Below are 17296 nucleotides of genomic sequence, written 5' to 3' on the forward strand. Positions count from 1 at the left end.
ATCAAATGCATACTGGGCAAATATTTTCTGCCATTTTATAGGGATTCTACTTTTTCTTCTTTTCTGTACATCAGAATTTTAGTTTAATGCCTTATTTATTTATTTATTTATTCTGTGATTTTAAAATTCTGTCTAAAACATTTGTTGTCCTTACCAGAGTCTTAAATTGCTTTCCCTTGTTTATTTTGTAGTTACCCCTTTTGAATTGAGTTTGAACAGGTTGAGGAATAGGGATTCAGTTTCTTTGAGTACTGAAACTTAATACTGAGCTTTAAAATTGGGAGGTGTGAGTCTTCCAATTTTGTGCTTTATATTTTTCTTGGAAAAAACCTATATTTGGTATTTGAGGTTGACTGAACTTCCATATTTACTTTAGGCTTACCATTAAATCTTTTTCAAAAATGACATGTGGGAATTTTGCTAAGGTTTACATTGGTATGTAAATCAACTTGCATTTTACCATTTTAGCAACATTAATCTTATCAATAAATAGTTGATGCCTATTTATTATTTTAAACATTTTCTATAGTATTTTCTGCTTACAAGACACATTTGTAAGTTTTTGCTATGTATTTAATGTTTGATTCTACCATAAAAGGAATTTTTTAATAATTTTGCTTTGAATATTTATTGCTCAGCTACAAAAATTGTATTGATATAATGGAGCTATATCTTGCACGAATGCTGAACTTTTTTATCTAAATACTTCTTTCATAGAGAGCTTAGGATTTAATTCACATAAAGCCATCTATCTGTTCTTAGAGTTAGATATAGTTTGATAGGTTCACTTCACATTTCTAATATGGATTGTTGTTGTTGTTGGGTACCAGGGATTGAACTCAGGGGCCCTTGACTTCTGAATCACATCCCCAGCCCTATTTTGTATTTTATTTAGAGACAGGGTCTCACTGAGTTGCTCAGTGCCTTGCTTTTGCTAAGGCTGGCTTTGAACTCACGATCCTCTTGCCTCAGCCTCCCAAGTCACTGGGATACAGGTGTGCGCCAACCATGCTCAGTTCTGATATGGATGTTTTTATTCTGTTTATACTTATTCAGTCTCTTATTAAGTTTTTTTAGATTTTCTATGTCTAAGTCAGTTTTGATGGATTTTTTTATAGGCATTTGTTCATTCAGTTGATCATTATATGCTCTTAAAATTTTCTAAATTTTTTGTGGAGTCTGCTTTGATTGTCTCACTTTTATTTTTGATTTTTATTAACTTGAGTACTCTCTCAATCTCTTTTTTCTTGGTTAATTGAACAATCAATTTTGTAAATCTTTTGAGCAATCAAGATATTTTCTTAATTCTTTCTTCTGTCTATTTCTTTTATTCTTAGTTAATCCTATATTAAAATTTATGATCTGTGCAATTTGATTACAGCTTGCTTCTCTTTGTCTAGTTACTTACTGTGTAAATTCATGTTTTTGTTTGTTGTATTTTGCTGCTCAACATCTTATTTATTTTATAATGTAGGCTTCTGTAGTTATGAATTTTCTTCTGGGAGCTACTTTAGCTGCACCTCATAAGTTTAGGCATGTTTTCTTTCATTTTTATCCACCTAAACTATTTTCTATTTTTTCTTCCTAAAGAGTACACTATCTAATTGCTACATGTTAGCAGATTTTTAAATTTTCTGTTTTTTTTTTAAAAATTTTAAAATTTCATTGTAGTTACAAAAGATACTTGTCCTGATTTCAGTGCTTTTAAATTTATTAACATTTTTATGGCTTTAAAATGACAAGTTCTGTACAATGTTTCCTATACACTGGAGTAAAATGTGTAGTCTACTCTTTGCGGCAGAATATTCTGTATAGTCCTCTAGACCTAGTGTAGTTCAAGTCGTCTTGTTTTCATGGACTTTTTACTAGTCATTTCATTCTTTCTTGAAAGTGGGATGGGATATCACAAATTATCCACCCCCTTTTTGTAGAAATGTTTCTTTCTCTAATCCTGATAGTTTTCAATTCACATATTTTGCAACACTGTTTTTTGACATGTATACATTCATAACTTAGTTTGTGAGATTGCCCACTCTATTGATATGTATTATATATTTTAATTTTTACTATAAATATGCAGATATATCATATATATAATTTAATATATGTAATTACAAGTATATATAATGTTCTTGCCACTATCTAACAATTTCTGTTACAGCTGATTTTATCTGACAGTTGTGTAGTTCTCCAGCTGTTTTCTTTATTGTTTTTATTTTCTTGTTTTGTCTTGTATTGCGGGTTTTTCCCAGGAGCCCTTTACCACTGAGAGCTATCCCAAGCCATTTTTATGTTTTATTTTGAGGTAGGGCCTCACTAAGTTGCAAGGAACCACCCATGAATTACTTGGGAGTCTTCTCTCGGTATGGAGCCATGGAGATTTAGATTTAACTTTAGGAACTATGGGCAGCTCCCCAAGCACATTAGATTGCCCAAGGCACATGACCTCTAAAAGTTACTAGGTGATATTCATTGGCTGTGACCAAGTTTAAAACTAGCCATTGCATATTTGTGTCCTTTGGTCCAGATTGGACAGGGAGAGCCTTCTCTTCCTTCTCATCAACAATTGGCAGAAGAAAGGATTGCCATAACAAAGGTTGAATCTGCCATGAAGACTGCACAGCTTACTAGAGTTAATCCACAAGAGCCTGTATATTAACATTTCCCACTGTTCATACCCCTACAGGAGCAATGTGGTAATAATTGGGAATTATTGAGTGGCCTTGCCTACCTCATTCTCCTCAAAATTCATCAACTCTATTCCATGGCTTTATTGCTCAGTTAGTTATTAAAGGAAGAAAACGAGTTTTGCAGATAGTTGGGTCATAGCCTAATATTATTTTTGCAACTTTTTTTACACAAGAGCATGATTGGCTTTGGCAATCTTCTAATACCTGTCTGATAGCTTTTGCTAATTTCCCTGGTCAAATGGAAAGCCATTAACTTCATGATAAAATTATTCAGTTTGCTCTTGTGACTACATTTACTTTTCCTGAAAATTGTATGTGCTTAACCAATAGTTGGAGCACTAACAGTATTTGCTGATGGATCGAGTTCAGGAAAAGCAGGTTTCTATAGCTATGTTCATACAGAGATAATACAGACATCATATACTTCTGCAGAATGAGCAGAAATTTAAGCTCTCATTTGGGCTTTAATTCATTTTGCAAACGAGTCAATCCATATTTATTCTGATAGTTTATATTGCAGTTGGAGTCACAAAAAATATTGAAACATAAACTACTGGGAACACACCTTTGCAAGAGTTATTTAATTTGTTTCAGACCTTACAAAAGACAATTCAAATGTGTCACCATCCATGTTTCATTAGCCATATAAGGGCACATTTTAATCTTCCAGGCCCTTTAGAATCAGGTAATGATAAGATTGATAAACTTGTTGCCGATTGTGAATAACTATTTTTATATGATTGTGCATAAGCCTCACATTCTTTACATCATCAGAATGCTGCTTCTTTACATAAAAAATTAATATTCCTGGGGAAAAACTTGTCAAATTGTTCATCAAATCTCTCAATGTTTTATACATATTTTATCTTCACCAATTGAGGTTAATCTCATGGTTTATGACCAAATCAGTTATAGCAAATGGACGTAACTCACATTGGCCAATTTGGCAAACAGCATTAAGTTCATGTTATTTTTGATACTTACTCTAAATTTATTTTTGACATTGCCTGTGTAAAAGAAAATACTCAACATGTTATTTCTCACTGTCTAGCTACTTGTGCAGCATTAGGATGTCCTTTACAGATTGGAGTATTATCAATTTCAATCTGATGGCAGTTTTGCCATCAATTTTCTATTGATCATAAAGCAGGTATTCCCCATAAGCCTCAAGGTCCAGCCATTGTAGAATGAGCTCATTTATCTCTTAAGCTACAGTTACAAAAAAGGGGGGATAAGGCCCCCCAAAATAACCTTAATCATGCTTTGTTTTAATTTTTTTTTAAATTGTGACTCTAATAGTCACACTGCAGCTGAAAGACACATCTTCCATGGCAATAGGATCCTTGGTTCAAGCTTGGTGGAATGATTTATAAACATAACAACAGAAAGGATCAGATTAAGTGATAATGTGGGGTAGAGGTCATCTTGTGTTTTCCCAGAACATGCCTCTCATCCTATTGGGGTACCTGAACATGCTATCAGACATGAAGGACCTAGAACCGAGGTTCAGATGACTGAGGATTGATCCAGAGATGTCAGCCCTGACCCGCAGCAGGAAGTGCAAGCTATATAGGAGGAAAAGGATAAAGAAGGCCCAGAGAGACTGAAAGTTGAATCTACCATCATGGAAACAACTGGAGAATCTAATGCTACAACATGAACAGATAGTTTGACACAAGGAGGAACTAACTCTGCAGCCACAATGTTTGTGGCCATGTTAGCTCTGTTGAGCTGTCCAGTAAATGCAGTCCAGGAAGAAACCAACTGGACATATGTTCCAGACCCATCTTTGGTACACCCCATGGTGTGGACCAGAGAATCCATCCCAGTATTTACTAATGATATTCATGTAATATGTGGTTTTACAGGTACTCAGATTACAACCAACCCTGTGACTGGATTTAGTTATACTGGTTACAGTGGACAACTATGTATATATTGGTCCCATGATAATCATGCTGGATATCTAGGGGTATCTTTTGAAGAAAAGACAGCATATGGGAGGGGTCTAGATGAGCCAATCGTACTGGACCCTGGGACTCTAAGCAGTATGTCCAAATAGTTATTAAAATGGGACTTTCTCATAACAAGCCAGTCATTGCCACAGAACGTCTGCCAATACCTTACTGTCGTAATCATTCTGCAATAGAATTTGGCACCATTCCTAAATGGATAGACTGTGCAAAAGTCTTGCCAGTACAACAAAAAGGTTCTAGAAATAGTAGACATACTTTAGACTGGTCTGCAAGAATTGACAAAAGACATAAGGATGCCATGATCCCCTGAGGTTTTGTTGGTAATATCCAAACCTTCAATGAAGGCGGTATCCAAAAAGATGTTTGGAGCTTAATTGCAGCCTCAGATTTCCTATATTACACTGACAGCTCTATGCTTGACTTTGTAGGCAGGGGGTGTAAAGAGGGTTTCTGGTATGGTTGCAGGCTTGGTTCAATCTCCTTATGCTTTAATTACTGGAAATGTAAGAGTTAAGAGAAAGGATGATAAATATCTTGTAGCCTGTAAAACTGCAATTTACCTAATTGCACCACTAGATATAACAGAGGGAAAGGAACATTAATCCTTCACCAGCCTTCCTTTGTCTTACTACCATTTAACATTTCAGAGCCATGGTATGCTGATGCTGGTGTTCAGGTTTTACAACAGAGGCATGTTCAGTTGACCAGACTTAAGTGAGCTCTTGGACTCATAATTTTTCGTCATAATTTTTAAAATGTCATTTAATTTCATTTATTGCTTCTACAGTTACAGCCTCAGTGGCTATATCTCAGAATATTCAACATGCAAATTTTCTTAATCACTTGGCTCAAAATACTTCCAAAGCCCTCAATGATCATAAATGTTGATGAAAATATTGAAACTAAATTGAATGACTTAGAAACTTCTGTCATAAATATTGATAATGAGCTTTCTGCTCTCAAGTTTAAGGAAAGGTTTAAATGCCATCTGATTATGAAGGTCTCTGTTACTGTAGCCAAATATAAGGCTTCCCTATGGGATTGGGAAAAGGTTAAATCATCTAATGAGCATTTGGTATACCAATAATAATAGCCTGGATCTTATGGAGTTACATCACAACATCCAGGATATTGAAACAAGCAAAATTTATCTTATGGATCCTAACTCTCTAACTGGAAAAACTTCAAGAATGAAATGGCTTCAACCCTGGAAACATGCTGAAACACTCTGCATGGTATGTTATTGGAATGAGATGTTTGCTACTAGTTCTTTTTTGTATTGTGATAATAGGTTGTCTCTCCCTCAGAACAAGGTTCCAAGAACCTGAAATATTGGCTCATCATTTTCTATTGCAAAGTAAAAAGGGGGACTATGAAGGGTGCCACCTGTGAATTACTTGAGGGTCTTCTCTGGGTATGGAACCACAGAGATTTAGGTCTAACCTTGAGAACTATCTGCAGCTCCCCAGAGTGCACTAGATTGCCCAAGGCACATGACCCTATCTCTGCTCTATTAGGAAGACCCCTCTTGTAGCTTTGGAGTTGGGCATAACCCATTGGGAACTGCAAAGCCCTCCTCTACCTTGTTTGGCAAAGAACATTCCATGGAAAACCTTTGCTATTCCCTGATATAAATAGGGCGAACATGGGCTCCATTTTGCTCTTTTGAGTGTGGAAGCTTCATCCCTAAGATAGGCTAGCCCATCCTGCCCCTGCTTTTAAAATTACTTTCTGTATCCTGTGGGGTTTTTTTCTGCTTTACCTTTCTTAGCTTTTATTTTGCAGCCAGACCATTCCACCAAGAGGAACTCTATTTTTACCACCTGCAGTTTTGAATTTATGATCCTTTTTTCCTCAGTCTCCCAAGTCACTAGGATTATAGACCTGAACCACTGGGGTGGGGTCCTGATTGCTATTTTTATTTAACACTCTTTATTCTTATCCCAACTTTGTTTTGGAATCTAAAGTGAATCTGATGTAGACAGCAGAATAAGTTTGTTTGGTTCTAGGTCTTATACCCAAGAGTGTAATACTGGGCTACCTCCCCAGCCACTTTATAATATTTTTATATTTTCTTTTCAGACAGTGTTATGCTAAGTTGCTGATGCCAGCATCAAACTTGTGATCCCCTATCCTCAGTCTCACAAGTAGCTTAGTGACAGCATTGTGCCACTGTGCCCAGATGATGATGACTTAGACAGGCTCTCCATAAGTCACCGAATTTGGCCTCCAACTTGGAGTCCTCTTACCTCAGCCTCCTGAGTTTCAAGAGTCACAGAGGTGTGCTGCATGCCCAACTTGATCAATATACTTTCTAAAATTTGAATAAATTGGATCCATATGTAGTAATAGTAATGAAAAAAGTAATAGTAATGAATAAAATGCTATTTCTATGTTGCCACTTTTTTTCTACCTACATGTTTTTGGTACATCAATTTTCCCATTATTGCCTTTTAATGATTCAGTTTTCTTCTGTACCATTTTTATTTTCTTCTTTTGGCACATGATTAGTTTTTCCTTAGTGATGGTTCTGGGAGCTCTAACGTTTTAAATTTATGAGAATTAGTTTTTATTCATGCCAAATTAGTTTCAATTGTATAGAAAAGTTTTGCTAATCTTACAGATTTGTCCCTCAGTCCTGGTTTTTATCTTTGTCATAGACTATAAATTCATGCATTGTGTGTCTTCTATGCCTTGGATATCATTTGTCCCCAAACAAGCTTAGCTTTTGGACACTTGGTCCTCATTATAGTAGCACTGAGGCAGGGGAACCTTTCAAATGTGCTGTCTACTGGGTGTTAATTCAGTCACTGGGGACACCACCCTCAGAAGGAATGGACCTTAGTCTCTTGGAATGAGTTTATGAGAAAATGATTTGTTATGAAAAATCAAGACTGCCCCTCTCTGATCTGTGGCTCATATTGGTACATATGATTTTTCCTCTTCCATTTGTCCCCACTCTGATGACAGCCATCATGTTGGAAGGGAGCAAAGTGGGTACTCCCCAGAAGCCAAGTGGATGGCATCCCTTTATCTTGGACTCTCAGACCCTAAAATTGTGACCTAAAGGAGTTTTTAATCATAAACTACTCCGCCTTAGGTATTTCCTGACAGCAATAAAAGAATGGAGTCTTGTAGTCATTCAGCATCAATGTTTGGTTCTAAGTGTTATTTTTGTGTTCTAAGTGTTATTTTAACACTCATTTATTTTTTAAAAATTTTTTTAAATTTTATTTTTTTTAAATACACAACAGTGGAATGCATTGCAATTCTTATTACCCATATAGAGTACAATATTTTACACTTATATTTTTAAAACCAATAGAAAAGAGTTAGAAACTAAATACTCCATGGCACTGACTGTACTTAGCTACCATATTGAGCTACTGAGTTACATCTACCATTATTTCTCATTATTTTATGTGGACTCAAGTTTCTGTCTTTTATCATTTCCTTTAACCTTGATGGCTCTATTGGCATTTCTGGAAGAGTTGTTTACTCATCACAAACATTTAATTACACAAATTTCCCTTTATATTTTGAAGAACAATTTAGCAACGTATAAAATTATTGATGGTTAAAAAACAAGTTTCATCATGTCCTCCCACTACCTTCCAGCTTCTTGGATTCTCTAGGGAAACCCACTAATGCTGTCTTGTACCTGAACAACTGTTTCTCTCTGACCACTCACGAGATTGCCTCTTGGTATTTGTTTTACAGCAATTCGACTCTCATAGTTCCTCTTACCCATGGTTTCCTTTCTGTAAACTATAGACAATTCCAGAATGAGCAACTCATGAGTTTTAAATTGCAAAGTGTTCTGAGGAGCATGATGCAATCTCACTCCATGCACCCCGGCCCTCTAGGGCAGGGGCCTCTGCCTTCTCCAGCAGTTTCCCAATTGATACACTGTTTTTGGAATACCTTCCTGTTAGTGTCCAGTTGCCATCTTTGTTGAGAGACTGACTGTCATGATAGTGCTCCACATCTCTCCAATTACTCATGCACCACATTCTGTTTGTGCCCATGTTGCATTGTTAGCACTTGGAGCCTAAGAATAGAAGACACACCTTGACCCTCTCCTAATGGCAAACATGATTTCCCATGAGACTATGACCCACGAAGTTGAGATGTGTTTCATAAGTTTAGGACGAACCTCTTTCACAAATAACCTCAAGAGAAAGTACCAGTGACTAGGAAGTCAATTCTACTTCGTTGTAATGCTAAAATGTCCACCAGGAAGGAAGTTGAACCTGTTTCCATAGTGTATGGTTGTATGCCAGAGTGTGCTTAAGAATGGCTCCTGTGTAACCAAGGCAGTCTGGTGCATACCTGACTCCCAGGATGGAACCTGATCTCATCTGACAATGCAAGGTAACCCCCCCGCCACACACACACTGCCACCATGATCTGAGGGATGAGGTATCAGTCACTGGGCATAATGTGGAGCCAGTGGAGGTCCTTATTCTCTCCAAAAGGAAAATGCTACAGTCGTCATCCATGGGAGAATTAAGCCTCATTCTCATACCATGTAATGCATGCAGGAGCACATATTTCTCGTAATCCTGGGCTAACATTTTTCAACCTCTAAAAATACTAGGCTATGAGAGTTTGAAAGCTTCTTAGAAGGAATTTCAGTGGTCAATTCTGCTCATTTTTAAATTTATTTTTGACACCAGGGATTGAACCCAGAGCTACTTAACCACTGAATCACAGCCCCAGTCTCCCCCCTTTTTAATATATACTTTATTTAGAGACAGGGTCTTACTGGGTTGCTTATTCCTAAGTTTCTGTGGCTGACTTTGAACTCATGATCCTCCCCCTCAGCCTCCCAAGTTGCTGGGATCATGGGCAGGCACCACTCTGCCTGGCTCAGTTCATTTTCCTTAATGATAAAAATAATGATTCTTTTCAATGATAAGGGTTGAAGTCAAGAAGTCAGAGATGAGTTGTTTTTGTTTTGTTTTTGTTCCCCCTCCAACCACCAGTTTAAGAAAGAGCCAGTAAGGGTCCATACCCGTGATGAATGAGAAGAGAGTTACAGAAAAACTTCCAGGTGAAGTTGATTGCAAGTAATAGAATGGATATCTGGCCAAGGACAAGGAGTCAAAGGCCACATCAAAGTTCTTGGTGACAAAATGTGAGAACCCAGATAAAAAGCAAGTTTGTAGGAGGAGAGAAATGAAGACTGAGTCCAGCGATGGAGATGTCTTGCAGTTTTTATTCAGCATAGGTTCCAGGCCAGCAATCCCCAAAGGATAGCAAAATTCATCAATTTGTGTATAAAGTTTGTAGACAGCCTGCTCACCTCCTCCTGTAATTTAAATAATCTCTGGTTACTAATACAATTTGATACAGGGCTGGGGCTGGGGATCAGTGGCAGAGTGCTCACATACCCTTGGGAGGCACTGGGTTTGATCCTCAGCAACACCTGAAAATAAATAAATAGAAAAAAGTTATTGTGTCCATCTACACCTAAAAATATTTTTTTAAAAACTGGTACAAAGTAACTGCTATGTAAGAAGCTGTTATACCATTGTCATTACTTGGGAGAAAGTCTGTACATTTATTTGGTACATGAGCAAATCATTTTCCAATCCTTCCCATCCACCAGGGTTTGAGACCTTAGGAACAGAATCCAGGCATGTGGCCACAGGTATTTCCAATCCCTGGAGAACACTCAGGGCAGATTGTCTAGAAAAGGATTAGAAATATGTTGTAGGAATTCCAATAACATCTGGACCAGAGAGAGAGGCAAGTAGAGGGTCAGAGAAAGCAGCAGGTGACAGGCAGATCCGTGAGTGGTGGGGTGGCAAAGAGGACAGGCAGAACCTCTGGGGACACAGGGGCATGGGCAGATGTTGAGATGGGGAAACACTTAATGCTTGGGGAAGCAGATGGAGAAAAAAAAAGACCTCACCGCTAATAAAATAAAAAATGGGGACAGAATAGATTTAGAAGCTCAGGAAGTCTTGACCTTCAAACTCCTCCTCCATTCCAGAAGATTCCATTCCCCTTTCTGAGCAGAACACACAGTGGGGTTTTTTTGTTTTGTTTTTGTTTTTATGTTTCTTTTAGAAAACTGGTAAAGTGTTCACTGGTTTTGAAAGATGATTTATGGCCCGTGAATAAGGTTTTCTCGAGTTTCTGGTCACACAATATTGGTCTCTCATTTTTTTCCATTTCCATTGAAAATCTAACACCTGGCCTACCAGTGGATACTAAATTTTATAAGCCAGTGATTGTATTTTTCAAATGCAAAATTATTAGGGAACTCTACAGGGTGATACATAATCGGTTCTCAAAGATGCAGCTCCTCCATGCCTTGGTCGGTCGGTCTATCTATCTATCTATCTATCTATCTATCTATCAAATTACCCTGGAGGGGACATGTTTTGGGACACTTTGACAGACCAGATTCCAGAACTCAAGGAGACAGGATGATTGCTCCTGACCATCAAATATGTTAGAACCGTTCCAGGCCAAAGTGACCTAGAGTTGTCCTGGATCTTTGCCATGTCAACTCCTGTTCCTATCACTAGTGTGCATCTGCTAACTACTATTTCTTTCAGGTATTAGTTTATTTAAAGGCATAGGGAAGGTAAACAGGGACACTCTCAAGAGGGAGGGTCCTCTCAGGTAGTATGATGTGCCCCTATTTTCCTACTGATCCCAGAAAATCTCCAATTAGGGCTGGGCAGTGCAGACCAAGGTGACTTGAGAGTTGTATTTATATATTTAGAATATCATCTTAAATTTTTATAAGTTTTTTCCTACTGATTTTTTAAAAAACTAAATGACAGTAGAATGCATTCCAATTCTTATTACACATAGATAGCACAATTTTCATACCACTGTTTGTATATAAAGTAGGTTGACACCAATTCATGTCTTCATACATGTACTTTGGATAATGATAACCACCTCATTCCACCATCCTTGCTAATCCCCTGCCACATCCCTTTCCCTCCCTCTCCTCTGTCCTATGTAGAATTCATCTCTTCCTCCCATGCTCCCCCTCCCTACCCCACTATGAGTGGTATTCCTTATACCAGAGAAAACATTCAGCATTTGCTTTTTTTGTGGATTGGCTAATTTCACTTAGCATTATCATCTCTAACTCCATCCATTTACCTGCAAATGCCATGATTTTATTCTCTTGTTGCTGAGTAACATTCCATTGTGTATATATAATGCATTTATTTATCCATGCATCCACTGAAGGGCATCTAGGTTGGTTCCACAGTTTAGCTGTTGTGAATTGTGCTGCTATAAACATTGATGAGGCTGTATCCCTGTAGGTTGCTGTTCTTAAGTCCTTTGGGTATAGACTGAGGAGAGGGATACCTGGGTCAAATGGTGGTTCCATTCCCAGATTTCCAAGGAATCTCCATACTACTTTCTATATTGGCTGCACCAATTTGCAGTCCCACCAGCAGTGTACGAGTGTGCCCTTTCCCCACATCCTCGCCAACACTTATTGTTGTTTGTCTTCATAATAGCTGCCATAATAAAACTTTTATTACATTAAAATTCTCTCTCTCTCTCTCTCTCTCTCTCTCTCTCTCTCTCTCTCTCTTTCACACACACACACACACACACACACAGGTTTTGCTTTGCTGTCTCTGGACAAGACCATGTGGATTAGGAACCTACAAACACGATGTCATCCTACTTCCCGTTAAGAACTAGGGATTGGTCCATGGGCAGGCCTCTGGAATCACCCACAGCATCTCCCATAAACTTGAGGAGCCAATCGGGTGTGAGTCCTAGAGATGTCAGAGAAGCCTCACTGTTTTCCTCCCCACTTCTTGATAGTGATTTCTGTGCCAATAAGCTTTGCTCTACTTTGATCACATTTTATGTATTATCTAAAATCCTCTCTTGCAAGAACACAAGAGCCAAGAAACACCACCCAACCTCCGTATCCCTGGGATCCCAACCAGCAACAGTGTCAGATCTTTTACTGCTTTACTTATTTACTCACTTCATTTGATCTCTTCATTAATACAGGTGGGCACCAGCCACCGCTCTGGGTTCTGTTGGAAGGCAGCAGTCACACACCCACACACAGCATCCTAAGGTAAAAAGAAGGCAAGCCACCGACACAGAACATCAGAAAGGAAGGATGAATTTGTGTCCACGGGACTGAGAGTGGGAGTCTGAAGATGGTGCTATGGTGTTTCAATAAGCTAATGCTTCCCAGGGGGGCACGTGGCCCCAGGAGCTCGCTGCAATAAAGACGCAGGTGGAGATGATGCTGTTGACCAAAGCAAGAGCCAGGCACGAGAAAATGGCCCAGATCACGCTTCTGCTCCTTGTCCAGGTGCTTTGTGAACTGTGTTCTGAACTATCCCCGAGAACCTACTGATATGTGTCAAGGTGACATGATCAGGGACACCGTGGAAACAGGGACTCTGACCCTCGGTTGCTCATGAAGACTCACCCAGTATCAGAGCTTTGAATATTTGATTTTGAGGCAGGGTCTTGCTAAGAGGCCAACTGTGGCCTCCGACTTGAGATCCTCCTGCAGCAGCCTCCCAAATGCCTGGCCTTACAGACATGGGCTACCAAACCTTGTCCTTTGCTTATAGCGCAGCGTTTTCAGGAAGGAAGTCTTCAGAGAATGCTCATTATTAGATTTCTATTTTTACTTATGTATTTAGCCATGGACTCATATGGTTTTTGCAGTCATCCACAAACGGGGTCCACAAACCAGCAGATTTCAGGAACTTTTCATGTTGACAGCTATTGTCAAATGGTTGCCTTCTGATTGAGGCCTATTTGACCGAGGGTAAACATTAAGATGCTTTTAAAGTGTTCATGAATCTTCCTGGCTAGAACATTACAGAAGGTTTTTCCAGTTTTCTCGCCACTCTGCTTATCTCATTGGTGTTGAAAAACCTCTCAGATGCAAGGAGTGCACCCCAGAGGCAAGATCCTGCAGCTGGCCCCCCACAGACCCCCACACCCACTGATCCAATTCTCCATCCCCCATTAATTGGGTGTCAGATGCTGTTGGATTGTTAATTATTGGGTAAAACCCAGTGTTTTGTCCCCAAGGAGCCCAGGGTCTAGCTTGTTGGTTATTGGAACCACTGGGTTGGTTATTCACTTTTCTGTGCCTCTCAAGACAAATCTGAGCTCCATCCAGGGACCCATATCTAGTGGCACTGGTAGCTTAGGAAAATGTCTCATTGTGGTGAAGAAAATTAACAGCAAGAATAATTAATCATTTCCCTCATGGGGAAAGGGGGGTTCTGGCCTCAGAGTGTCCCTGGGTCTTTCCTTCTTCTCAGCCATATAATCTTCTCCTCATCCTGGGCAAGACAACTGTGTACTGCTCATCCCTGGAATCCTGGGCATGTGGCTTGACCTTCTCAGTCTTCCTTCAAGAGAAATGTTCCCATTTCACAAATGCAGCAAAACTGGTCCCCTAAATACCTGGGCTGCTGTCACTGAGAAGCCAATGTAAAAAATACTAAAAATGAGGGCTGGGGCTGGGGCTCAGCTGTAGAGTGCTTGCCCAGCACATGCAGGCCCTGGGTTCCATCCTCAGCACCCCAGGAAAATAAATGGATAGAGTAAAGGTCTGACTCCAATAGAAAAAAATATTTAAAAAAATAAATACTGAAAAGGCAACGCATCTAGCAATTAGGGAAATGCAAATTAAAACTGTACTGAGCTTCTCTTTCACTCCAGTCACAATAGCAATTATCAAGAATACTGTAACAATAAATTGGTGAGGATGTGGGGGACAGGGAATGCCCACACCTTGTTGGAGGCACTGCACATTGGGGCAACCCCTCTGGAAAGCAGGATGGGGATTCCTCAAGACACTAGGACTGGAACCACCCTCTGACTCAGTTATCCCACTCCTCAGCATAAAGAGGATAAAATCAGCATACAACAGGGACACAGCCACATCGATGTTTGTGATAGCACAACTCACAATAGTTAAGCTTCAGAACCAGCCTAAATGCCCATCAACAGATGAATAGATAAAGAAATTGTGGTGTGTATACCCGGTGGAATATTACTCAGGTTTAAAAAAGGATGACTTCATAACACTGGCCAGTAAATGAATGGATCTGGAGATTATCATGCTAAAGTAAAATAAGGCAATCCCCCCAAACCAAAGGTCACATGTTTTCCCTGATATGTGTTATCTACATCACAAGGAAGAGGGCTGGCACAAAGAGAAGTTCAGGAGATTAGAAAAAGGGGAACAACAGGAATGGGGAGGACATAAGAACAGGAAAGACAGTAGCATGAATGGACCATAATGTTCCTATGTAAATATATGAAAATACCTAAGTGAATCCGCACATCATGCCCACCCACAGGAATGGGGTCCTAGGAGAATAAGGTATATTTTATGTTTGCGTAAGTTTACCACAATGGACTCTATGGTCATGTATATCTAAGACGAACCAATAAAACAGAAAAAAATAAAAAGTACTGAAAAGGACCATGGGACCAAATTGATAGCATCCTAGCCGGAGGAGGAAATGTCTTTAGGTACATTCCAGAATTTTCTAAACGGCTCCCCCATTGGATGCTGCCAAAGGTGTTGGAGCCTGTGGGAAGGTGGAGGTTCAGGGTGCTGCAAGGAGAAGAAAGGACCCCCCCCCCGCATTCATCTGCAGGTGCAGGGCTCCTAGGGGGCAGGTAATCTGGAGGCCTCCAGGGTTAACTAAGGCAGAGAGGAGCAGGGTGCATTGGAGTCTATGGAGTTATTTTCCAAATTAGGAAAACCTGCAATTGGCTTTCCTGGACTCCCAATCAAACGCAAATTGTTTTTCCTTAAAGAGAGAAACCCTTGAGCCCCTCTTAAGCAGAAGTCTTCTCTGTATTATGTGACTTTTTGCACCACTGAGTTGGGGGGACAAGACCAGAGCTCTCTTTGGAGACACATCGTCTTTGTCTGCATCAAGACAAGCAGGTAGGGTCTGTCTTTTTTCTATTTCCAAGTGCAGAGTATTCAGCTGATATAAGGATGCACACCTGGGCAGGGGTGTCTCTGGTTTTTGGAGGAGGCAGAATCCCATTGCCTGGGATCCAGGGGACTGGTCGGAACCAGGCAGAGCACCCAGGGTGGCCTTGATCTGTCCAAGGCTGTTATCCTGTGGCCACCGCAGGTATTTCAAAAAAATGGAAGGAAAGAAAGAAAGAAAGGAAAAAGAAAGAAAGAAAGAAAAGAAAGAAGTGGCACACGCCTGTCATTCCAGTGGCTTGGGAGACTGAGGCAGGAGGATGGGGAATTCAAAGCCAGACTCAGCAAAAGCAAGGTGCTAAGCAACTCGGTGAGACCCTGTCTCTAGATAAAATTCAAACTAGGGCTGGGGACGGGGCTCAGAGGTCTTCTGAATTTCAACTCCCAGTGGCCAGAGAGCGGGAGAGCCTGGGTGCAGCTGGGGTTTACCCAGGTCTGTGCTCTCCTGCTCCTCTTCTGTGCTGATCTCCTTATTCTGCTCAGGCTCAATGTGGGCTCCAGATTCAACTCAGCTGGAGGAAAATCAGCTCTCATGCTGCCAACTGGGTGGGAGCCTCCACCAGCGCTGGCCTTGATGCACAGAGGACAAGTCAACCTCCCTAGGACGCTCTGGGTGGTCTTATTATAGGAGGAGGCCCAGGTGGTGAAACTTTCCAGAAATGACTTCAATTTCCTAACATCAAAACCCAACAGAACTTAGAATTCTGGTTACCCTAACCGTAACCCAAAGCCGAGACCTCAAAAGGAAAAGAAACCTGCAGCCCAACCCTGCCATTCTGGCCTCCTCCTTGCCTGGAGCCAATATCACCCCCCTGTCACTCAGAAAGCAGGCTCCCTGGGCTCAGGCAGGGGAGAGCGGAGACTGACGGACGCGCTGTCCAATCAGAAGCCCCCGTGCTGAGCGCTGACCAATCCTGAGTGCAGCCAGCGAGCAGGGGGCGGGCTTCCGCGCACAAGTTGGGATTTATTTCTCCGCGGTTCGTGGTTCCCCTCAGATTCCTGCAGTTGGACTCCAGGCTTCGCTCCACGCCCAGGATCCCGGGTGGCCCTGCCATGCAGGGGCCGAAGCTCCCCAGGGCAGGCTTGGCTGCTGGGCACCAGGAGACGGTGAGTGTGCGGTGGCCCCTGGTGCCTGGACAGGGAGGCCCGGAGGGAGGGGAGGCCGTCCGGCGGGACCTGCTGTGGCGGGAGCCACCCGAGCTGGCCGACCCGGACTCCGGGCGCTCTCTGCGTCTGCAGGCCCGAGCCCCTCGGGGACGGCGCCCCTCAGTCCCCCTGGCCCGCCGGGTGGGGAGCGTGACCGTGGCGGAGACCCCTGCAGCCTCCCCTTCCCTGGGCAGCCTCAGCCCCTCTCAGGTCCCACGGGGCAGGGGAGCGCGGTGCCGGCGTCTTCCGGGCTGTGGTGATTGACAGGTGGGACCCCTGGAAATGTCCAGTCTCCAGGCCGCGCGATGGCGCCCACCTGTGCTCCCAGAGGCTGGGGCGGGGCCTGATGGCCTCAGCAGGTTGGCGAGCCCCTTAGAGACTCGGGGAGACCCTGCCTCTAAATGAAATGCAAAATAGGGCTGGGGCCGGGGCTCGGGGGTCCAGGGCCCCTGAGTTCAATGCCCGGTACCCCCTGCCCCCCCAAAAAA

General features: G+C 41.4%; 1 protein-coding gene across 1 annotated transcript in view; it reads left to right on the forward strand.

The window, feature by feature from the left end:
• The window catches only part of LOC143385698 (uncharacterized), a 46712-nt gene extending 29640 nt beyond the window's left edge, over nt 1–17072 (forward strand). The window contains exons 5-6 of the mRNA XM_076841263.2: nt 16146–16208; nt 16658–17072. Coding sequence (XP_076697378.2) covers nt 16146–16208; nt 16658–17072 — 478 coding nt within the window. The remainder of the gene's footprint in view (nt 1–16145; nt 16209–16657) is intronic.
• The last annotated feature ends 224 nt before the right edge of the window (nt 17073–17296 follow it).

Source organism: Callospermophilus lateralis, chromosome 20, assembly GCF_048772815.1.
Source record: "Callospermophilus lateralis isolate mCalLat2 chromosome 20, mCalLat2.hap1, whole genome shotgun sequence".
NCBI lineage: Eukaryota > Metazoa > Chordata > Mammalia > Rodentia > Sciuridae > Callospermophilus > Callospermophilus lateralis.